Here is a 23,649-nt window from a genome sequence, read left to right as displayed (position 1 = left end):
TATCGGGTGGTCGCGGGACTGGGGCCCGCGTGATACGTGCTGATGCTCATTCTCAAGTCCTTGGTCTCTCCAGATCGCAGGCCTGTATCTCAACAAAAAGTATTACATTCCCGCAGAGCAAGGAGTTACCCAAGTAAAACAGAATCGGGACACTGGGTACAGAGCCTTCGCGCCAGTTGGGGTCTCGGGGTAGAGAAGCGGGGGAAGGGCGGGGGTCCCGGGAGCGAGGGGAGAGGAGACACGGGCCACCGGCCCCTCGTGGCGTCTAACCAGAATTCGGTGTGGGGCAGTGGGGGTGAGGCAGTTGGGGAGGGAGGGGGGCTGTGCGCTGGGGGCGTGGCGAGGGGGCGGGTAAGAGCGAGGTGTGTGTGGGGCACTGGATCCGCAACTCGGGATTGGCCGGGTGCCGGCCCCCGCCCCTCTTCTCTCGTCCAATCGCCTTCCTCCCACTCGAGCCGCTGGGTGCCCGGTAGCCAACAGCCTTGGGGTAGCGTCTCCGCGTCGCAGCTTTCCCGGCCGCAGCTCGCCGCTCGCCGCTCGCCGCTCCCGGACGCGCCCAGCCCTCCTTTCTCTTCGAGTCTCGGTCCAGGTGAGCACCTGTAGGACCGAGATTCGCCTCAACGCTAGGCGGAGGGATCTGGCTGGGTTCTCGGAAGGGGTCTCCGCCGCCCAACCCCAGGCCAGTGTTGCATCATCGGCATCTGCTCGCGGCGGAGCCGGGGCCGCGCCGGGGGCGTCTCAGACCCACTCCTAGCGCGAGTCCAGACTCTCCTGAAGCGGGGGTTTCTGCGCCCACGTGGCGTAGGGCCTCCGCTCCAGTTACCGAGACTGAGCAGGGGACGGCTGGGGGCGCGAGCCGGGGAGCGTGGGGCCGAGACCTGGGGAGGGAACTTTCGGAAGGTGCGCTCTAATGGCACATGCCATCATTGATTTTTCGCTGCTTTTTGGATGAAAAATGGTCGTTTCGCAAATTGCTCTTTAACGTCAATTCTATGAAGTGGGGTGTGTGTGTGTAAAATATTGATGTGGTTGCGCGCGCCGCACGAGCGCTGGCTGCCCGCGGGCGGGGGTAGCGTGGCGAGGGAGCGCAAGGCACGCAGGGCCCCGCCCGCGGCACAAACCAAGGGAATGGGGGAGGGTGCCATTCGACCCCATACTTTGAGCCCTAGGCGAGGTGGGTGGCTGAGCTGCACAGTAGGGAGGGGAAATGGAGGAGGAGGAGGGGCGGGAGCGCAAAACGTAGCCTCCCAGGGGTTACTTGGGGGTGTTTATCACACACGGTATCCCCAAATGCCCCTCCGATAGTCTGGGTGACCCGCGGTCTCCAGGTTCACTGGAGAGGCTCGATTTCCCGCCTGGAAAGTCTCACTGGGAAACAGGCGTTTACTACTTTCCGCACCCTTGGCCCTGACTGGACCCCTGGACCGACTGGGGCGCGTGTGCAGGGTGCGGGGGGGGTGGTGCGGGTTCTGTCGAGAGTCGTGACCCCAGGAGGGTCTTGCGGTGTGAGGTGCGGCAGGAGCCGGCAGGGCGGCGCTAAGTGAGCCCGCCTGCCCCGGACGCACATGCGTCGGCGCGCTGGGCGCTTTGCCTGCGTGGAACTGAGCCCACCTGGAGCCTAGCCAGGCTGGGCGGGACCGAGTTCGCGGGTTCGGGACCCAGTCGCCCAGCGTGCGTCGCACCGAGTGCCTGTGGATTCTGTAGAGACTGTCTGCTCCAGTCTGAGTTCCCATTAGCTCCTTACTTTTCCGGAGGTTGCTCGAGGCGAGGTAGGTCGCCACCTAGGAGGCGCGGGGCTGCCTGCGTCTGCGGGGTATTGTGGCAGCCTGGGGCTGCCGGCCTGTGGGCCTCTGATGGGGAGAGAGGTCTACGACAGGGGCGCTTCTGCGTGATGGAAGAACCACCTCCCCCCGCCGGCGGGCGCCCCGAGGGGCTAAGGCAGTGTCCCGCTTACCGCACGGGCTTTTTGATAAGGAGCAAGAATGACGTAGGATATCCTTGCAGCGTTTCATGAGGGGACCTAAACCCCTGAAAAAATATTTGCTGATCCCAGGGTTTGAAGGAACCACTGCTCCAGGTACGTTTCGGGCAGAGGCGCTGGAAGGCTGATTTCTGCCCGGGAAAGCCGGGGTAGAATTTGAAAGGGCCTCGGGGATTTGAAATGGATGTGATTGCAAAGGGTGGGGGTCTCCGCCTCCCTAGGCTTCTGTCTGGGCATCTGGGGCGACCTGCTGGGCTCTGGTCTGCACCTGACCCCGCCCTGGAAGACAGGGAACCAGCTGGGGCTGCCTCTACTCTTGCTGATGGCAGCGGTACCCACAGGGCCTGCTCCGGAGGAGAGAGCCGGCAGGTCAGTTACCCTCCACGTGTACTTCCAAGTGTGGGGCCCAGTTCTGCCTGGACTTCCCCAGCTGTTCACAGCATAACTGCTTTCCTAAGCCTCCTGGGGAGCAGAGGCACAGGGCTGGGGGCTGGGGTCCCTCTAGCTTCCAGGAGGAGGATGGGAGTGGGGCTGCACTCAGAGATCACCGGGAGCCACATCCCTACCTTGAGCTCCTCTCAGGGACCTTCCAAATCCACAGGGCTCCAGATAGGTTGGGGAAGGGGAACTTTAGATTTATGAAAAAGTTGGGAATAGAACAGAGTTCTCACAACCCAACCCCCCACCCACCCACCCCAACACACACGCGCAGTTCCTCCTCTTATTACCATCTTAGGTTTTTTTTTGCAACCAATGAACATTACTGTTGATTAAAGTTCGTACTTACTCAGAGTTCCTTAGTTTCCCCTAGTACCCTTTTCTGTTCTGGGGTTCCCTTCTGGAGACCTCATTCCATTTAGTCTTCACTGCTCCTTATAGAGTTGGAGCCGTGATAAGTTTTCAGTCATCAGCCTGGTGAGTGATGGCTGTCCATTCCTGTTTCTTTCTTTCCATTTTTTTTTTTTGTCATCTGTTTTAAGGTTCCGTGAAATTTGAAAATTTGATAAAATACATGTAATATGTTGTTTATTTTAACCATTCACAACTGTACAATTTGGTAGCAATACTTTCATTCACAGTGTTATGCAGCCATTACTATTATCTGTACCCGAAACTTTTTCATGGTAACTCTACCCATTAAACAGTGATTCCTTTCCCCAGCTCCTGGAAACCTCTGTTCTCACTGTCTCTGATTTTGTCTGTTCTGAGTGCCTCGTATAGGTGGAGTCATGCAATGCTTCTTCATTGTCTGATTTACTTGACTCAGCAGAATGTTTCCTTTTTTTAGGGTAAAAATATATTTATTACTATCTTCATCTTCCTCTAATTATTTCCATCATTCAATGTAGTCTTTTTAACACAACATTGTTGAGATATCTTTGATGTATAAAAGTTATGTGTATATTTAAGGTATACAACTTGATGTTTTGATTTACATATACATTGTGAAAAGACACCACAATCAACCTATAAGATAAATAACATTCATTACCTCTACATAGCTGCTGTGTGTGTGTGTGTGTGTGTGTGTGTGTGTGTGTTCATATGTTGAGAATTAAAACTTCATTCCATTTTTGTGACCAAATACAATTCCACTGTGTGGATAAGATGCATTTTGTTATCCGTTCATCCACTGATGGACATTTGGTTTGTTTCTGTGTTTTTGCTGTTGTGAATAGTGCTGTTATGAATGCGGTGGACAGATACCTGTCTCCTTGTTTTGGGGTAGGTGTGTAGGAGCGGAATAGCTGGGGCACACAGTGGCTGTACGTTTAACCTTTTGGGAAAGTGCCCAGTTGTTTTGCACAGCAGCTGGTGCCTGCATAGTTATGCCCCTTTTTGTCCAGCTTCTTGAGTGAGAGGAGCCCCACATCCAGAGGAGGCCGGGTGAGCAGGAGTCCCCAGATGAGAGCTGTAAAGCAGGCTCTTCTGCAGGAATCTGGAAACAGGCTGAACTGACAGCTTCTCCTCCCCTTTCCTTTGGCAGGTCCCACCATGCCTTCTGAGACACCCCCTGCAGACACCCTCTGCAGGTCTGCAGGGTGCCCCCACCTCTCAGGGACACACTTGGGGAGAGAGAGCCTGGAGAAGGAGCCTCTGGAGGACAAGGAAGCCAAGGAGCTGCTGTGGATCCGTCCCGACGCCCCAAGCAGGTGTTCCTGGCAACTAGGCAGGCCGGTCTCTGACTCCCCACATTGCCATGCTGCCTTGTGAGTCCTGCTAATGATCATAAGATGGTCCATCTGTTACCCTGTGGGGGAGGGTCTGTTTCCTGAAAGCCAGATGGTCATGTGGACCTGGGGTATGATCCCCCGCCCCCCGCTCCATCCTTCGCAATCACTCTAGGTGGATGGTGAGTTGAGGTGGGAGGTATTTCATAGCTGAATCCCCCAAGGCTCAGAGAGGCCAAGGCTTGTTTGTGCTGTAGCCCGGCACCTAGGTGGGGCTTCTCAGGTGATAAAGAATCCACTTGCAATGCTAAGGATGTCTCTGGGCTTCCCTGATGGCTCAGTGGTAAAAAAAAAAAAAAAAAACACTGCCTGCCAATGCAGGAGACTCAGATTTGACCCCTGGGTTAGGAAGATCCCCTGGAGGAGGAAATGGCAACCCACTCCAGTATTCTTGCCTGGGAATTCCATGAACAGAGGAGCCTGGCAGGCTACAGTCCATGGAGTTGCAAAGAGTCAGACATGGCTGAGTGGCTGAGTATGCACACGCGCTAGCCCCTAGGTGGGTGCCCTCCCCCTTGCCCCTGGAGCAGAGCCTCAGTAAATAAAGGGATGAGCCCAAGTCACACACTCTGAGTGCCAGGAGGGAGTGAGGTTTCTAACCCAGATCCACCTGACCACACATTCCTGTAATTAGAACCATGTCTGCCTTCTCTACTTAACTCCAGGTCATGAAATAGTTTTCTATAGTGGGGTTTTTGTGGTTGGACTGAGACTGTTGGGTGAACAGACCATGAGTTTAAGCACTCTCAGGCATTCACTGTCGGCAGTGGTCTCGGTTTGAAGAACTATGGTGGAAAATAGAGTTCATTGAAGAACTATGATGGAAAATAGAGTTCATTTACTGCACGCATCTTTATTAGGCACCTCCTATATCTGTGCCCTGTTCTAGGTGCAGGAGATAATCAGTGGGAAAGACAAAAAGGCAAAACTCCCTGACCTACCGTGAAACTCAGATCAAGTCCACTACATCTTAGGATTATCTTTATTTCCCTGGTGTAACCTCCCAACAGCAGAACAAAAGTATCATAAGAATGTACCTTTTAGGTGCTTGATTCTTACTCCTTATACACTGCTATGCCCACGCTGATGATTACTGACTTTAGATTCAGAACTGGAGATGTGCAGGGGGTGTGCTCCAAAGTGGGGTCAATGGACAGAAATGACATTTACAAACCCAGAAACTCCCAACGTTAAACACGTCTCGATGCTGGGAGCTCAGGAGGCCAAGATGGCTGCTGGCCATACATCACGAGCCCTCGCTGCCAAAGCAAACCAGGGCAGGGGATGAAGGGCCCATGTGAGGCTGGGGTTGGGGAGGCCCAGATTCCTGATGGCTCCGTGAGCATCTCACTCGGGCCTGGACACCGTTGTACCCAGGCTGTAACCTGGCATCACACCTGTGCTCCACACAGTGGCCTGACCCTCCTCCAGCGCCCTGGCAGGGTTGCTGTCCCCTGCAAACCGCTTGACACAGCTCAGGTTCACTGTTTATGAGGAGCTGGGCTCACCTACTGTGGGGCTCTAGACCTGGGTCCCTGGAGGAGACAGCCTGGGGGTCCTGGTGGGGAGAGCACAGGGCTGATGAGACGGTGACGTGGCCACTGGGTGGCGTGGCTGGGCGACTCGGGGAGACTTCGGAGGTGGTACCTGGATGGGCAGGAGATGCTAGCCGTGTGGGTATCTAGGGAAGGGGATTCCAGATGGTTCCCAGGTTGGGGGGACTTAGAGGAACAGAGCGGGAGCGCCGGGCCGGGGGGAAGAGCTGCAGAGGGAAAGGGGAGAGCAGGCCCCTCCCTGGTGAGGGGTTTCAGGTTTGTTCCAGGGTGCCATGGGCTCTACCACGGGAAGAAGGGGAAGCAACTGAGATGAAGTGTTAAAAGTCTCCCCCCAGGCTCCTGCCCTGGTCACCTCAGGCCAACTTCTGTGACTTTCTGGCCCCCAGGGCCCGGTACTGAGTCAGGAGCCCTGAGTTCTCTGCTTGCCCATCAGCCCCTGCTGGGGGCAGGGGTTGGGGGTGGGGTTACAGGCAGGCCAGGCCTCCCGCTCCTTCTAGTCCATCAGCCTCTGCTAGGGGTGGATGACTCAGCCACCCCTCCTGCCCTCCCCAGGTGTTTGTTCGGTTCTCCTGCCTTGGGTTTAACTAGTTAATGAGTCAACCCCAGGGTTGCCCCTAGGACTTGGTCTCCCTCCAAGGCTGGGGTCAGGAGCCCTTTGTCCCTGCCCAGGCTCTCTCCCCTCACCCCGATGCCTGCACCTCTATTGGCTGAGCCTGCTTCCGGGGCAGCCCAGGGCATCTGTTTTAGCTCCTCGCCACCTTGGAAGGTGCAAGGGTTCCAGCTGGGCCATGTCGCCGCCTGTCTGGGCTAGGGGCGGAAGGCAGCATTCCTGGGGACCTGACTCACCACCTTGGGGGCGGGCGAAGAATCCACATGGATAACGGGTTCCTGCCGTGGGGGCCGGGGAGCCTTCAGCTGTGGGAGCCGTGGTGCAGGAGAGATCCAGAGCGTAGGAAGCCTTTGTGTTTCTTGGAACTCGGCTCAGTTTTGCATATTCGGGCAAGAATATTTGGTGGCACCTCCTTGGCGTGGACGGGGCAAGAGTGTGGGACCTGAATCTGTCCTTGAGGGTGAAGGTGGAGGGTGCGTTGTGGGGGCCACTTGGGAGACGCAGGTTCAAGGTGTGTACACAGCTGAGCAGCTGCTGGGCTGTCCCACACCCCCGGTCACCTATCACCAGCTTCTCAGCTGGAAGAACTGCTGTGGGGGGTGGTCACTCAACTTGAAGGCAGACCGTTGTCCCAGGAGAAGCGAATCCGACTCTGAGCCTGGAGGCCCACCTGGGAGTTGTCTGACCCTGGCCCCAAGCACAGGGGTGACCAGCCTTTGTTCTTCGGCCTGCTAGTTGAGCTTCCCACCACCTGTGCCAGACACCCGAGTGACACCTAGGTGGGCTCTGCAGTCACTGTCCCTGGCTGGTGCCCTCGGGTCCCCACCAGTTTTTTCATCAGAGAGAAGGAAAGGAGATATTCCAGGAAGCAGGAGCCGTGAGAGGAGACAAATATCAAAAATCATAAAAGGACTGGGGCTTCCCTGGTGGTCCAGCGTGAGACCCCACACTCCCAGTACAGGGGCACAGGTTCCAGCCCTCGTTGAGGAACTAAGATCCCGCATACCGTGTGATGCAGCCAGAAAAATGAACAAACAGAACCCTGAAAAAGATAGACCAGGACACGCTGTTGTTTTGAAAAGTGAAAGTGTTAGTCACTCAGTCATGTCACTCTCTGCGACCCCTAGGACTGTAGCCTGCCAGGCTCCTCTGTCCATAGAATTCTCCAGGCAAGGATACTGGAGTGGGTTGCTATTCCCTTCTCCAGGGGATCTTCCTGACCCAGTGATCCAACCTGGGTCTCCCGCTTGGCAGACAGATTCTTTACAATCTGAGCCGCTGTTGTTTGAAGCCAGTGTTTATTAACTTTTTTATTTGGAAATAATTTAACACTCACAAGAAGTTGCAGAAATAGCACAGAGAGATCATGGGAACATTCACCCAGCTGCCCACTGGAACCGTCTGTTACCACAGTGCATTTTCAAACCCCGGAGACGCTGGTGCAGCTGCTACTAAATCACATTAGTTTTCATGGGTTTTGAGGTGCACTTGCCCGTGTGTGTGTGTGTGTGTGTGTGTACTAAATCACATTAGTTTTCATGGGTTTTAAGGTGCACTTGCCTCTGTGTGTGTGTGTGTGTGTGTGTGTGTGTACTAAATCACATTAGTTTTCATGGGTTTTAAGGTGCACTTGCCTCTGTGTGTGTGTGTGTGTGTGTGCCTTTTACCAAGTATGTATTTGTATAATCGCCATCCTGATGCTTGTGAAAGCCTGTTCTTTGATGTATTTAAAAGAATGTGCTGGACTGCCAAAGCTGGTTTTGTTTTTTTGAGTAATCACGGACTCCTCCTCTGTTTAAGGGTAAAATCTCCAAAAATCTTGCCGGATATCCTGAAGAAAATCGGGGATACCCCAATGGTGAGGATAAACAAGATCGGGAGGAACTTCGGCCTTAAGTGTGAGCTCTGTGAGTGCCAGCTTCCTCGCCCTGTGCGAGGCTTGTGGGTGGGGGGCGGGGGGGCCCCTCGTCGGACCCTGGGCGGGTGTCCCTCCACATTGGGTAAGGTCAGAAGCATACACGACAGGGAGGGGTGCTGGGGGGTGACCAAGGCCGCTCCGGAGTCATCAGTGTCAGAGAGCCGAGACCTGAGTGTGGAGAGCAGCATGTCTAGGCAGACGTCGGGGGTGGTACCCGAGTGGGGACTGCAGGTGATGTAACCCGGCAGCTGCAGGAGGAGGAGACCGGAGCCCAGGAACAGAGCGGGACCCTTCTGTCCTGGACCGTCCCAGGGAGGAGCAGACATGCCGTGGCTTGGACGGGCTGACGGGACAGTGGGGGCGACTATTGTGAGGAGGGTCTTGGCCATCAGTCCGGCAGGAAGTGGCTCCCTTGGGGCTTAGACAGACACTTGTCATTCATGAGACACAGTGGGAATTTGGGGGCTGTGTTTGCCTGGGCCCCGTACACAGGGGGATCACCCTTGAGTCTCCTCCAAGTCCTGTGGGGAGGGGGCGTCTTTGCAGGAGGCTATCTGCAGGAACGTAGGAGGGTGAGGGGCTTTCTTCACCTCCACTCTTCTGGGCACGGAGCCCAGATAGACATCAGCCTTCACCCAGAGGAAGTGGCAGGTGCAGAGGTCCTGGTTGGGGGGAAAGGGGACCAGGCCCAGTGCTGGAGCAGAGAGCTGGAGAGGGGAGAGTGTGGGAGTCTAGGGGCTTGGTGCCCCCTAGAGGGACTGAGGCCCTGTGGTCGATTCACCCCAGAGGCATCATCATTAGAGCTTTCCTGCCCCCACCCCTCCCCAGGCAGTGAAGAGTTTTCTCCCGAGCAGTGAGCCGAACACACTCCGGGTCAGGGGAGGGGTTTGCTGCTGGGGCTGTGCCATAGTGGGCTCCGTGCTCTCTCGTCAGATAATAGAAGCCATTACTTAGTTCCCTGTAGGCATGGCCTGCTGCTGCTGCTAAGTCGCTTCAGTCATGTCTGACTCTGTGCAACCCCATAGATGGCAGCCCACCAGGCTCCCCCGTCCCTGGGATTCTCCAGGCAAGAACTCTGGAGTGGGTTGCCATTTCCTTCTCCAATGCATGAAAGTGAAAGTGAAGTTGCTCAGTCGTGTCCGACTCTTCGAGACCCCATGGACTGCAGCCTACCAGGCTTCTCTGTCCATGGGATTTTCTAGGCAAGAGTACTGGCCTGCTGCACCTCAACTCGGCAAGAGCCCTTGAAACAGATTTTAGTGTGTCCATTTTACAGGTGGAAAAACTGAGGCTCAGATTGGTTACATTGCTTACCCATGCTGATCAGCTGGAATCCCTGCCTTCATGCCAGCCTTCCCATGGGCTCATTAGAATTTTCTAACTAATTCAAGTGTGTGGCCGGCAAGAGTCCAGGGTGTAGGCCTCCTCAGCAGTCAGACACTTGAGAGCCCCTCCTTTACTGTCCCAGCAGGGCGTCTCTGAGTTCTGGGGGAGAAAACCTGTCTCTGGTTGTGGGATTTCAGAAGTCAGCACAGACCAGGACGGAATGCGATCTATGGGCACTCCAGGCTGACCAGGGCCCTACCAATCACATTTGGAGCCACATCGCCCCCTTTTACTGACACGGCGTAGTTTTAAGAGGTGGGAGGGAGTGCCCCTATGGAAAGACAAGCAGAGGCTTGGGCATAGAAAGGGCGGTCCTGTCTGTAGGATGGGGAGGATGGCCGAGAGCCCTGCTGGGCCAAGAGGCCCAGGAGATTGGGGTGTGGAGGGTCTGCCGGTTGTGGTCTGGCTGTGTGATGGGGGGGCTGTTACTTCAGGATATGAGGTCATTTGGCAGGGCCACTGGGCCTGATTTAAGCCTGGGGCTCCAGTCACCACCCCCAGCATTCCTGGAGCTCCAGTCACCCCCCCCCACCCCCCGCACATGCCCAGCATGTCTCTTTGGGCCTGTGCTGCCCCATGGGGGTGGCTCTGCTCCGTCCATCCACTGGGGACCCCTTGGCTCCTCTGTCTCATTCACCTGGAGTCGCCGCATGGTCCACGGCGGGTAGGATGGACAGGTGAGAGAAGCCACAGTGGGCAAGCACCTTCATCCAGGTCAGGTGTGGGAGGCACAGTGGAAGGTACTGATTTTCAGAACCCCTGAAGCCTGCCTGCAGCTGCATTCTGGGCCTATCGGGTGATGGGAAAGGGACGGCAGGCATCAGTTAGGGCTCAGGGCCTCTTCCTCTCCTGATGCGTCTCTGGCTCCCAGTGGCCAAGTGCGAGTTCTTCAACGCGGGCGGGAGTGTGAAAGACCGTATCAGCCTGCGGATGGTTGAGGACGCCGAGCGTGAGGGGACCCTAAAGCCTGGGGACACAATCATTGAGCCGACGTCAGGAAACACAGGTGGGCGCTGCCTGCTCCTCTGGGCCCGCGGTGGGGGTGGGAGCGGCAGTGCCCCCCCCGGCTGCATTCAGGGTCACTCTCCTCTCCGGTGCAGCAGCCCCTGGGTCCACAGTGAGCCCCACAGATGTCTGCTGCTGTTGGTTTTGGAAATATTTACGTGCTCATTTGGCTGTGCCGGGTCTTAATTGTGGCATGTGGATCTTACTTGCGGCATGTGGGGTCTAGTTTCCCGACTGGGAGTCAAACCCAGGCACCCTGCATTGGGAGCTTGGAGTCTTAGCCACTGTTACTGTTACCTCCCCGGCTCCCAGTAAGAGCTGGAGGAATTGGGGTTCATGACTTGCACCCCATTTTCTCCCCTCATTCGAGGGCAGAAGGGGTGACTGAGGGCCTTTTTCCAGTGCCCTCTCCCCTGGGCGTTTGGGGCTGGCAGTGGGGCCTGGAGGGTGTCATGGCCCCTCTCACCCCACGTCCTGTCCCCAGGGATCGGGCTGGCCCTGGCCGCTGCCGTGAAGGGCTATCGCTGCATCATCGTGATGCCGGAGAAGATGAGCACGGAGAAGGTAGGCAGGTGCGCGGGGGATGGGGCGGCTCCTGGGCCTCTGTCCCCGCGCTGCAGGCCTGGCGGGGAGGTGAAGGCTGCCATGTGCCTCTGCAGGTGGACGTCCTGCGGGCCCTGGGGGCTGAGATCGTGAGGACCCCCACCAATGCCAGATTTGACTCCCCCGAGTCACACGTAGGGGTGGCCTGGAGGCTAAGGAATGAGATACCCAATTCTCACATCCTGGACCAGGTGAGGTTGGGGCTGAGGGGTGAGCATGCTCCCAGAGGTTGGACCAAGTGGGGCCTTCCCTGGGGGATCTCTGTTGGGGGCTTGCAGGTGGTGTCACCTCTGCCGGAGGAGGGGCGGGGTGCGGAGTGACCAACGTGCTGGCATGCAGTTGCTGCCCTCTCCCGGCCCAGTGTGTGGCCGATGGGGTCGGCGAGCCTTTGTCTCTGCTGCCCGTGTGCCCGCTTCAGGGGCTCCGCTCAGCATGCTGGGTTGGAATGCCCCTTGCAGAGGACCCTGGGAGCTCTCTAAGACATAAAATGCATGCAGACCTTTTAACTGGACGCTCTTCTTTGTCATTCATTCCACGTCTGGGTTAATTCAGAAATCTCATCTTCTGGAGAGCTGGTTTTGATGCTTGGTGTCTGTTGAGCCACAGGATCCCCTCTGGCTTGCACTGAGTCATTTGCCTGGCACCCTGTGGCTGCTGCCAGTTCTGTGCGTTGACCTCATCATGGCTCCTTTGCTCTTTCCTGGCAGTACCGCAATGCCAGCAACCCCCTCGCTCACTATGACATCACGGCCGAGGAGATCCTGCAGCAGTGTGATGGTGGGTACCTCTAACTCTGCTGTCCATCTTGACTGGGAGTGTACACTTACCTGCTCCTTGGTAAACTCCTATTCATCCTTCAAAACCCAGTTCAAATATCCCTTCTCTGTGAAATGCTGTCCTGAATATTTCCCAGGAGCAGTTTCCGCCCTCCATTCTGCCCTCTTGGACTCTGCCCATGCCTTGCCTGCAACACCCAACTTATCATATCTGTTTACCTAGTAGTCTTTTCCTCCAAACCTGTAGGCGCTCCTGAGTGCAGGGAACAAGCGTGTCCCAGGCTAGTGCTGGGCTCACAGTGGGGGCTTCACATTGCTGAACGGCACTGAGGGGCTCACAGTGGGGGCTTCACATTGCTGAACGGCACTGACCCCAAACACCAGTGTGGGCACTGAATTCAGCGTTCAGGTTTTCTCGTGTGCAGACCTGGGGTGGTGGCTTGCAGCTTGGCTTCTTGGAAGCTCTCTGCACTTTTGGTGCCAAGCCCCATGGGGGTTGCAATGAGTCCTGGGAGCGGCTGCCTTTGGCTTCCTGTTTGGAGCCTGATGTTGGCTTAAGTGCCCTCATGCTGTGCCCAGGAGCCAGGCAGCATGGTCCAGGCATTTGCTCACCCAGGTTTTACATTTGAGAATCCTCTCACTTGGCAAAAACAGTGCGTCTGCCTCAGCGCGGGTGCCTGCACTGACTTGCCTGCTGGGTGCCTGAGGAGGCCACCAGGTGCCGAGAGAGCCTAGACAGTGTCAGAGCTGGGCTGAGTGGTTAATTCTAGTTCCTTTGGTAATTCAGTTCACTTACCCACATCATCTGAAACCAGACAGCCCCCTGTGCCCCACCTCCTGCGGGAAGGTCCCCTGTTCACGGATTCACAACTCTCGTGGGGGTTTTGGTGACTGGCTGCCATTTAGATTACACGGGGCTTCCTGGGTCCCCGTTATGGTGAATGCTTCTTCCAGGTGGAGGATGTGATGAAAAGTTTCAGCATGAGAGCAGCTCTGCTTTTGCCCTTTGGATGACCTGCCTTTGTCGTGTACAAGAGCGTTCTTGATTCCTGTGAAGAGTTGGGGGGACACGGCCTCTCCTACCTGGGGATGTCCTCCCTGACACACTTCTCCACCCCCAGGGAGGCTGGACATGCTGGTGGCGTCGGCGGGCACGGGTGGGACCATCACAGGTGTGGCCAGGAAGCTGAAGGAGAAGTGCCCTGGGTGCAAGGTGAGGGACTGCGAGGGGCATGGGCACCACCCCACCCTGCCCTGCCCGGAGATGGGGGCCTGGACGCAGGTATGTTTCCCACCTGTGGCCTGAACTGCAGCCAGAGGCTTAGCGATCAGTCTGCTTGGCCTTGGGCACCCAGAGTGGCCTCTGCTTTAGAGCTGAAAGTTCTAGCTCCCGACACTTCTGCCCCGATAGCCTTGCATCTTGTAGGGTGTGTGTACTTGTCCCTGCCAGGTAATAAAGGACAGTAGTGCATGACCTGGATGCCCAGATGGACTGGGGTGGGAGAGTCCAGTTGGGGGGCCTCCCAGGATTGTCCCAGAGCTGTGAGCGCTCAGGCTCAGGTCCTGGGCTCTGAGATCAGGGAGGGGCACTTGGGCCTGGGGAGGGGCTCAGAAAGACCCCACTGGTGGTGCCTGCGCATCCTCTCTCACTGCCTGTTTCTCTGATGTCCAGGAGAGGTCATCCCAGCACCGCCCCTCACCCCAGCCTCCCACCGTCCATTGGCATCTCTCCAGGGCTGTCCCAGGTGCCCTGCATGGGAGGAGCTTCCCAGAAATCCACTTCCTCCAGCCTTGCACTGCCTCCACCCCAAGTGCCCCGAGCTGGACATTTAACGTGTGATCTCCCAGCGCCTGGGCCTGGCCTTCTGGGTTTTGAGTCTTGAGGCCTGGGAGCGGGGCTGCACCCTGATGCCAGCCGGGCAGTCCAGTCTCACCTAAGGACGCCCACTCTGCAGATTGTTGGCGTGGATCCCGAAGGCTCTATCCTCGCAGAGCCTGAGGAGCTGAACCAGACGGAGCAGACAGCCTACGAGGTGGAAGGGATTGGCTATGACTTCATCCCCACGGTGCTGGACCGCACGGTAGGCAGGGCAGCAGTGACAGGGCCAGCCTCAGCCTTGTCTGGCTGGGCACGGGTGGCCGGCCTAGTGGGAGCAGAGAAATGAGTTCCGCGCTGTGTAGATGGCGATAGATGAGGTGCCGTCCCAGGGATCCTCACGTGTGACTCGCGGTACTGTGATCAGTGAGCTCCTGCCACAGACACAGAGGCCACAGGTAGGGGTGTGGCGCTTCCTGTCTGTGCACAAACCTCCCTGCAGAGCAAGGGAGCTGGGCGGCTGGGGCAGGTGAGCAGGCCAAGGAGGGAGAGGTGAGGAGCACAGAGGAGGCTGCTTTTAAGGACCGTAAAGGAGGCTTTAGGCAGAGAGACCCAGGATACAGTGTGGCCATGCCGCGGGGCTGGCAGGCGGTTTAGGCGCCATGGACACACTGTGCTGGACCCTTGGGCAGGGGGAGGGGGAACGATCTAGGTCTGCAGAGTGAGTGTTGGATCCCAGACAGAGGCTGGGCTGCATCCCCGGAGGTCACAGCCACCTGGACCACCGTCATCTGCGATATTGCAAACTGGGCTGTGGGCCCTACACCCACCACCCCCCCGCACCTGACTGCCGAGTACTGGGTGCTGCCCGGGCTGACCGCTGCCCTTGGCTTCCTGCAGGTGGTGGACAAGTGGTTCAAGAGCAACGACGAGGAGGCCTTTGCTTTCGCCCGCATGCTGATCGCTCAGGAGGGGCTGCTGTGTGGTGAGTGGACGCCACGCTCTGCCCTGCCAGCTTCTGTCCAGCGTGTGAGGGACACCCTCGCTCTGGCCACCCGGCCACCTGCCCCCAGGGTTCTGAGTTCCGTGGGAGGCTTTGGTGGTGCAGTGCTGAGCAGATGGCAGACGGAGCAGGGTGTGGATGGACAGTGAAAAGTGGGATCCCCCAGCACCCCACACCCAGCTCATCCACCAAGGATCTCTCCAGAGCAGGTGTGGGCATGCCCACACTTGGGTGCACATGCAGCTGCCCCCACCGCGTGTCTGACCCCTCCCGCCCTCTCGGCAGGTGGCAGCTCTGGCAGTGCCATGTCCGTGGCCGTGAAGGCCGCCCAGGAGCTGCAGGAAGGCCAGCGCTGTGTGGTGATCCTGCCGGACTCGGTGCGGAACTACATGTGAGGCCTCCGTCCTCCCCCGGCCTCCAGTGCCAGCGCTGCCTCTGCTCCCCGCCGTTCCCCCAGATCCTACAGCAGGGGCCAGGGAGCCTGGGGTCTGCGGCCCCGCTCTGCGTCCCTGGAGTTCACGCGTTCTCAGCTGGCTTGTCCCCGGCTTGGGTCTCCCAGAGGCCTTTGGAAGTCTGTGCACGTTCATCGTGGCAGCACTTGGGGGCCTGGCGGGACTCCCCAGGGAAGGGACCCCGTGTGCCCCCTCACTCCTTCGAGCTCTCGGGGCCTCCTGTTCAGCCATGGAGGATGAGGACAAGGATGTGGCCTCCCTGAGAGCAGCTTCCCACCCCCGCCCACTGGATCCTTTGCTCACTCACAGTCTGGCCCTGACCTGGGGGGACCCAGGCTGGGGTCTGTGGCCCCCGAGGCCCCTTTGAGTCCAGTGGTTCTGAGTGTCTGTGCACCTGGAACTTGCTGGCTCCTCTAGGCTCATAGCCCTGCCTGGGTTCACTGGCCGAAAGAGCCAAGGTTGGAGTGTGGGCGGGAGGTCACAGGGGGCTGATGCCCTCCTCCATGGATGCATGTACCGTCTGGTGTCCTCCCTGACCCAAGAGTGACGGGTTACACACCTTGAGTGAGCTCAGCTTCCCCGGGGGGTGGAGCATTCCGTAACTGGGACTCCAGCTGGGTGTGAGTCACCTCCGGGTGTCCACTGCCAAGTTGCCCTGAGCCTGGCCACCCACCCTCACTACATAGTGCATGAGAAAGGCCATCTCCCCATGTGCTTGGCTGGCCTGCTGTGTGGGTACCCATGTGTGCCTATGTGTGCGTGAGAGAGAGATGGCTGGAGTGAGTGAGTGATTGTGTCCTCAGGCACAGACATCTGGGCTGGGGGCTGGGGGGGGTCTCTCTGCCCCCACTTTGTTGGCCCTCATCTGCCTTTTGGGGCAGGTCCCTGGCAGCCCCTGAAGCCTGGCCTGGTATCCTCTGACCCCTGGTGGGATAGGCTTCCCCTGCCAGAAGCCCTGAGGGGCTGTGATGACATGAGATTCGGGACAGAACTGTTCCTGACCGGGGTCTTGGACCCTTTGATCAGTAGAAATGGATCCGAGGCCAGACAGGAAGTTCAGGCAGGGCTGTCCTGGGACTTGTGCTGCAGCGGTGGGAGCAAAAACAAATATTAATAACAGGTTCCCTGGCTTGCTCCCTGAGTGTGGGGGGTGGCGAGCTGGGTCCTTACTTGGGGTGGGTCCAGGGGTCGGGCCGGAGGGTGGCCTGGGTGGCCTGCCCACCTCTGGGTGGTGGTGTGTGCAGGGGGCGTGAGCAAGACCCTGCCTTTGCTCCTGACACCTCGGAAGTGGCAGTCGGGTTTTGGGTCTTTTAGCATCTTGTCCACAGTTTATCCCATCCACACATGCACATAGTTACTTCTAGTCCCTTCTCGTTTCCTTGTATCTGTTGGAGGAGATGTTTGTCCAGGAGCAGGCATTGCAGCGAAGGGTCCCAGGTCCCAGGGTCCCAGCCTGTCACAGAACCTTCTGTGCTCTGGGCGTATTCAGTTCTGGTTGGCCAGATACCCACACCGACCACCATTCCCTAGGAGGTCTTTCTGGCATCCAGCCTTCAGATCTCTTCGTGGAGCCTCCAGCCAGCCCCTTGGGGTCTCTGCTGGACTGTGGGGTCTGGGCCTTCTCCGAGGCCCTCTCCCCTCTTTGGGGGCAGGGGTGGTGTTGAGACCCTCCACCCAGCCCTGTGACTTCTGATGCTGTAGGTCCAAGTTCCTGAGCGACAAGTGGATGCTGCAGAAGGGCTTCATGAAGGAGGAGATCTCGGTGAAGAAGCCATGGTGAGGACACCTCTGGGCAGAGGCCATGTGCGGGGCTCAGGACTCAAGTGCCTGGTCCCCAGCGGCACATGTGTGGTCCCTCACCTGGCTGGACGGCCCCCGCGGGCTCCCTGTTCTCACTCGCCTCTCGGTTCACAGACTCCCTGGCCTGCCCTCTTCCCTCAGGTGGTGGCACCTCCAGGTTCAGGAGCTAAGCCTCTCGGCCCCGCTGACCGTGCTGCCCACCGTCACCTGTGAGCACACCATCGAGATCCTCCGGGAGAAGGGCTTCGACCAGGCGCCTGTGGTGGATGAGTCGGGGTCAGTCTCAGCCTCCGTCCCGCACTCTGCCCTGTGTGCCCTCTGCTCCGTGCCTGCAGTGCTGGGCAGGGTGGCCCAGCCGACCCCACAGCTGGCCAGGTGGCCTCGGTCACTCTTCATCCAGATGCTCAGAGTGTTGGACAGCTGGTCCCTGAGCCCTGGCCGGGGTGGGGGTTGGTCATATTAACCCTTCCCACCCCCCTGCACCCAGTGTGGGCACAGGAGCATGTGCCTGCCTGGAAGACCAAGGCAGACGTGCAGTGGTGACTGCCCCCCATCCGGACCACCAGTTCTAGCACCCAAAGGCCCACATCCCAGGACCCTGGCCAGTTGGTGACCCTTGACACTTGTCAGAATGGAGATGCCCAAAGGATTCACCCACTGGTTTGCTCTCTGCCCGCACCAGGCAGTCAGCTCCAAGGGTGGGGCGTCGGGTCACTGCTGTGCCACACAGAGACCCCAGGCAGACAGTGTTAGTGTGTTGGCCGCTCAGTCACGTCCAACTCTTTGCATCCCCGTGGACTTCAGCCCGCCAGGCTTCTCTGTCCATGGGATTCTCCAGGCAAGAACACTGGAGTGGGTTGTCATTTCCTTCCAGGGGATCTTCCCTACCCAAGGATCAAACCCGGGTCTCCCACATTGCAGGCAGATTCTTTACCATCTGAGCCACCAGGGCAGATAGTGGTTGATTCCAAGAGGCGTCTGGGTTTGGCCCTGAGGGCGGCTGTGCTGAATTCTGCCATATGGTAGGGGAGGCACCAGTGCTGACCGCTGCCCTGTGTCCACTTCCCCAGGGTGATCCTAGGGATGGTGACCCTGGGGAACATGCTCTCGTCCCTGCTCGCAGGGAAGGTTCAGCCATCGGACCAGGTTTGCAAAGTCATCTACAAGCAGTTCAAACAGGTACGTGCCCCGCGTGACCCAAGCAGGCAGTGCTGAGACCAGCTCTGTTCTGGAAGGCAGGGCAGGGAGTCCCTTTCTCTAGGGTGCCAGGTCCCTGATGCTCAGCTCATCAGATCCATAAATCAGAGGCTTTGCCCTGGCTTCACAAAGTGAAGCCCCGGGTGGGGAGAGGCCAGCATTGGTGAGGTCTCACCCACGTCCACACCCGAAGGCTTCCTTCGCCCCTCCCACCCTGGCCCGCTGGTGTGCACCCTGTCCTGCGGACGGTGCACGCTCCCCAGGCTCGTGTGTGCCCTCCCCGGGCTCGTGTGCACACACAGCCCAACGTGTGTGCCCTTGTCTGGCTGCTCTGACACAGTAGAGTGTTTCAAGGTCCCTCCGAGGTGTGCACGCACACCGTCCACCCTTCCATGCCTGCGTCTAGTTCCATTGTGTCTCTGGCCTTTGCTGTTGATTCTTCGGTGTGTGTATGGCCCTCCCCTCCCTTGGGGAAGAGCCAAGCCTCTAAGTCCCCTCCCTTAGTGTCCCAGGCTGGCCTGCAGCCACACCCTTCCTCCAGTGGGTAGCCGAGTCCCGGTCCCTTGGGCTCGAGTGCCACCCAGATCCTCGGGGGTCTCAGTACCTTGCCACTGAGGTGCCGGGGTGGGTGCAGGCAGACTCAGGAGGTCCTTCAGTGTGGCCCCACGCATCCCTATCCCTGTCCAGATAGTGTCCCGAGAAGAATGCAGCACTGTGGAAACCTGGGCGGGTCCCATCTCCTGGGCACACCTTCCCTGCCCAGGGCTGCCCCTTCTCACCGCCACCACCTCTGCGGGCTGGCTGCCGTCACTGAGCAGCACGAAGCGGTCCCCGTGGAGCTCTGGCTCCCCTGATGACTCAGTTCTCCCAGAGGGGAGGAGGAATCCTGACCTCCATGGTCTGACTACGGCCAGCGTCTGACCTCACGAAGACAAGCATTGGGGAAGTTGCTCCTGCAGCCCAGCAGGGCTGTGTTGTGTACCCCTCAGCATGCACGTGCACCCACGAGCAGGTGGGCACAACCCTCCTCACACAGCTGAAGGCACTGCTGATGTATTTCCTCCCGCCCTGGAGCTCGCATCTTCTCCCAGGGAACCTGCCTCCGTTACTGGAGTCAAACTAGAAATTGTATCCAGTGGGGTTTCCCGGGGACTCACTGCTTTGGAGATCACCTTGGGGGTTGAAAAATGGACCCTAAGTGTGCCTCCTTTCTCTTGGAAGCTCTCACCATGTGTCTGTCGAGCAGGTGGAACAGAGGGCCCCATGCTCCCTACCCCTCCCTGTGCCCTGCAGCCCTACGTCTTGTCCTGATGTGGGATTCGTTCCAATGGACGCTGAATACTGCATTGTTCATAACTGAAGCCCCTGGTTCACTGAGGGTCCAGTCGTTGAGTTCTGCAGTTATGTTGTTCAGCTGCTCAGTCATGTCTGACTCTTTGTGACCATATGGACTGCAGCACGCCAGGCTTCCCTGTCCATCACCAACTCCCGGAGCTTGCTCAAACTCATGGCCATTGATACCATCCAGCCATCTCATCCTGTTGTCCCGTTCTCCTCCTGCCTTGGGAAAGACTCTCTTTTCTGATGAGTCAGTTCTTCACATCAGGTGGCCAAAGTATTAGAGCTTCAGTTTCAGCATCAGTCCCTCCAATGAATATTCAGGCTTGATTTTCTCTAGGATTGACTGGTTTGGTCTGGATTGATGGGTTTGATCTCCTTATTGTCAAGAGTATCCTCCAGCACCACAGTCCGAAAGCATCAATTCTTCCAGCTCATCCAGGTGTTCTTTTATGAGCATCGAGTCCCGTTCAGTCTCTCGGGTCAGCAGGAGGCTCCAGAAGAAGCCCCGTTGGGACGCCAGGCTCTCTGCCGCTCCTTTCCTTGGGCTCCGGCTGGCAAGCGCTGACCACGGCTTCTCTTCCAGATCCACCTGACGGACCCGCTGGGCAAGCTCTCGCACATCCTGGAGATGGACCATTTCGCCCTGGTGGTCCATGAGCAGATCCAGTGTAAGCTGGGTTCCATGGGGCTGGGGGAGAGGGCAGGAGCAGGAGCTCTGTGAGGTGCTGGCTGCCGAGCCCCCGACCCCTGATCTTTCCTGCCCTGAGCTCCAGGGCATCTGGGAGCCAGAGGTACTGACCCCGGCCTTGGATGCAGATCCCGAAGTGACCCTGCTGTGGGCCAGGCCTGAGTGCTGGCTACCAGTGAGCTAGGGCGCTTTATAACCCAGGCCTCCTCGCTGCATCTCCAGAGGCCGGTGGTGTCCTTCAGGTCCTAGGCTACAACAAGGTTGTAGAAATCCCAAGAATTGGTGGTGGGCTCCAAGGCCCCCACCCGCTTTCCCACTGAGGGTTGGTCCAGGAGCCTGGGCGCCAGCTCTAACCCCTCTCCCGTCCTTGGCTCCACAGCGCAGGACCTGGCCTTGTCGGGAGAGGTGGGGGGGCCGGCAGGTATGTACGCCCCGCCCACCCCTGGAGCTCGGAAGTGGCGGTGTGGTCAGTATCACAGCCTCCGAGTGCAGGGAGGGCGTCTAGCCCTGGCCCTGAGCCCGGCTGGGAGGGTCCTCCCTGTGCTGACCGTATTCTCACGTTTGAACACCCGCATGCCTTGACTGGGGATCCAGTTTCAGGGTCTGTGAGTAGCTTCCATGGACACAGCCCTACCTGGAAGCACTGCCACAGATGCTTTTGTGCTGTGTTGGCAGAGCTGAGTGGTCGCAACAGACACCCAGCAGCCCTTTACAGAAAGTTGAAAGACCTGGTGTTGGACGGTGTCCCCAGGGGGCCTGGAGGCCCCTCCAACTGTCCTCCCCTGATCCTGAGGGCGCAATGCTCCTCCAAAGCTGCCCCTTTGCCTAAAGCCCCCGGTCTCTTCTGGGTCCCTGTGCTTTTTTCTGAGGTGCTCCAAGCTGGCACCTCCATGCCTCCCCACCCCCACCCTGTTGACCTGTGCCCTCAAGGTTGTCAGGGACAGACGGAGGCGGGAGCTGGTGGAATGGGATGCACCCTGGTCATTTCCCACCCACTGCTCAGCTCCGCCCCACCCTCTGTGGGCTTCTCCACAGCTGTCAGTTGGCATTCTCCCTAGAAAGAGTACCAGCAGGACATGTGCATATAGAAATTCCCTGTAAGGAATCGGCTTACAGGCTGGCATGTCCCAGGAAGACCTGCAGGGCGAGTGGACAGACCTGAGACCCCAAGATCCAATGTTCCCATATCCAAAGGCAGGACTCTTTCCTCTTGCTCATGGAGGGTCAGCTCTTCTGTTCTATTTGGGGCCTTCAACTGATTGGACAAGGCCCACCCACACTGGGCAGGGCAATCTGCTTTACTAGGTCCATCCAGTCAAGAGCTGTTCACATCCAAAGACACCCAGAATGACGTTTGACCCAGTGTAGGGGCACTCCATGGCCCACTTGGGTTGAAATGTTGAATTAACCATCTCAGCCACCCTTTCTACCCTTGGGCTGCAGGGCAGGAGGCCTGAGTTCATTCTAAGCCAGAGAGAAAGGCGTGGGTTTGAGCACAAAATTGTAAGCCAGAGATGCGAGCTGGTGGTGGTGGTGGGTGTGAGTGGGACTGGGATTTCAGGCCAAGACTCAGACCTTGGGCACCAGTTGCTCCCAATGAGTTTGACCCTCAGGCATCCCCCCATGGGTGTGGCTCAGAGGGGTCAGGCCCTGCTCTCTGCAGCCTCACCTGTGTAGATACTCTTGAGAGAAGAGGGCACTTGTGGTCAGACACACAGGTGCCCGTGGACATGGGGCAGCCTCAGGGCTGGCCCACCTGCCCGTGCCTGGGGATGGGCTCAGTGGCCTCAGCTCTGCTCTGGGCAGAGGCCCCTCTGAACCTTTGGCCTTGTCCCTCCTCAGACCGCTGCCATGGGGAGTCCAGTAAGAGGGAGATGGTGTTCGGGGTCGTCACTGCCATCGACTTGCTGAACTTCGTGGCCGCCCGTGAGCGGAACCAGAGGACAAAGCCAGAAAGTGCTTTGAAGCTCGGAGGCGCGGGAGCTGAGGCCCAGCTCTGACTCCTCAGCACGAGCCTGCTTGGTGGTTCTCTTTTGCTTTTGTAAATACCAAGCAAACGGGTGATTTTTAGCCTCCTGGTGCTGGGTGTCACTCTGTCCAGACCAGTAGCAAGACTGCTTATAGCTTAGTCCATGGCTGGCAGAGATCTGTAGTTTCCTCGTCTTTAACACTTGTCTCCCTAAATGAATCTATTTATGGTTTATTCCATTAGATGTGTTTTTCTTTAACTTTCTTTTAAAATGTTTCAGCAAGCAAATCTATCAAAAGAGAACCCAGCCAGGCAGATAGACCCCCAAATGACCAGGGTAGGGAGACCGAAGGTGGAGGTGAGAGGGCCTCGCCAAGGAGTGCAGAATGGGGCCCAGAAGTGTGGGTCGGGGCAACAGTCCACTTGGAGCTGGGTCAGTTGGTGTGGCTGGAGTGCTTGGGGTTTTTTAATTGAGGTGAAATTCCCTTAACCTAAAATGATTGATTTTTAGATGTGTAATTCAGTAGTGTTTATCAGAGATTGTCCAGCCACCACCTCTGTCAAATTCCAAAACCTTTCATCCGCCTCTCAAACTGCCCCTCTCATTTCCCCACTTCACCTGGCAGTTACCACTCTGATTTCTGTCCATGGAGTTACCTGTTCTGGATATTTCATATAAAGAGAATCACACAGTCTGTGACCTCTCATGTCTGGCTTATTTTATTTTACATTATGTTTGGGGTTCATTCACACTGTAGCGTGAATCAGCACTTCATTCCTTTTTGTGCATCGGTCACTCAGCTGTGTCCGACTCTTTGCAACCCCAGGGACTGTAACCCGCCAGCCTCCTCTGTCCATGGGATTCTCCAGGCAAGAATACTGGGATGGGTTGCCATTTCCTTCTCCAGGGGATCTTCCTGACCTGGGCACTGAACCTGAGTCTCCTGCATTGCAGGCAGACTCTTTACCATCTGAGCCACCAGGGAAGATTTCTTTTTTGTGGCTGAATGGTATTCCTTATATGGACAGACCACAGTTGGTAGGTATTTGAGTTGTTTCCGATCTCGGGCTATTGTGACTAGTAGTGCCATGAACGTTCGTGGATAGGTTATTTGAACACCTCCTTTCAATTCTTTTGGTTAAATGCCCAGGACCGGAATTGCTGGGCATGTGTTCATTCTATGTTTCAGGTTTGTTTTTTCTTTGAGGGACCACCAGATGGTGTTCCACAGCCACACCACTTTACATCCCCACCAGCAGTGCAAATAGGCTCCCGTTGCTCCATGTCTTTGCCAACACTTTTATTTTCTGGCTTTT

General features: G+C 57.5%; 1 protein-coding gene across 3 annotated transcripts; it reads left to right on the top strand.

Annotated features, from left to right (window-relative positions):
- CBS (cystathionine-beta-synthase) lies at nucleotides 471-23,032 on the top strand. 3 transcript variants are annotated; one of them, XM_018051747.1, is made up of 17 exons: nucleotides 471-589; nucleotides 3,969-4,191; nucleotides 8,179-8,285; nucleotides 10,554-10,688; nucleotides 11,172-11,251; nucleotides 11,347-11,481; nucleotides 11,998-12,067; nucleotides 13,188-13,279; nucleotides 14,022-14,147; nucleotides 14,783-14,867; nucleotides 15,171-15,276; nucleotides 17,039-17,113; nucleotides 17,279-17,413; nucleotides 18,208-18,316; nucleotides 20,259-20,343; nucleotides 20,743-20,784; nucleotides 22,206-23,032. In XM_018051747.1, exons 2-17 carry the CDS (start codon nucleotides 3,977-3,979, stop codon nucleotides 22,361-22,363), a joined length of 1,755 nt encoding a protein of 584 aa, XP_017907236.1. In that variant the 5' UTR covers nucleotides 471-589; nucleotides 3,969-3,976; the 3' UTR covers nucleotides 22,364-23,032. The 3 variants fall into 3 exon arrangements, with proteins under 3 accessions (XP_017907236.1, XP_017907238.1, XP_005675704.2); XM_005675647.3 differs by lacking the exon at nucleotides 471-589 and adding an exon at nucleotides 1,627-1,769; XM_018051749.1 differs by lacking the exon at nucleotides 20,743-20,784.

Source organism: Capra hircus, chromosome 1, assembly GCF_001704415.2.
Source record: "Capra hircus breed San Clemente chromosome 1, ASM170441v1, whole genome shotgun sequence".
NCBI classification, from domain to species: Eukaryota; Metazoa; Chordata; class Mammalia; order Artiodactyla; family Bovidae; genus Capra; species Capra hircus.
Note: the sequence above shows the minus strand (reverse complement) of the source record. Positions and strands in the feature narration are given on the sequence as shown.

Coding starts and splice junctions, on each gene's coding strand:
- CBS (XM_018051747.1), top strand. CDS start 3,977: ATGCCTTCTGAGACACCCCCTGCAGACACCCTCTGCAGGTCTGCAGGG. Junction 4,192..8,178: donor CCACATTGCCATGCTGCCTT/GTGAGTCCTGCT, acceptor CCTCTGTTTAAG/GGTAAAATCTCCAAAAATCT. Junction 10,689..11,171: donor GCCGACGTCAGGAAACACAG/GTGGGCGCTGCC, acceptor TCCTGTCCCCAG/GGATCGGGCTGGCCCTGGCC.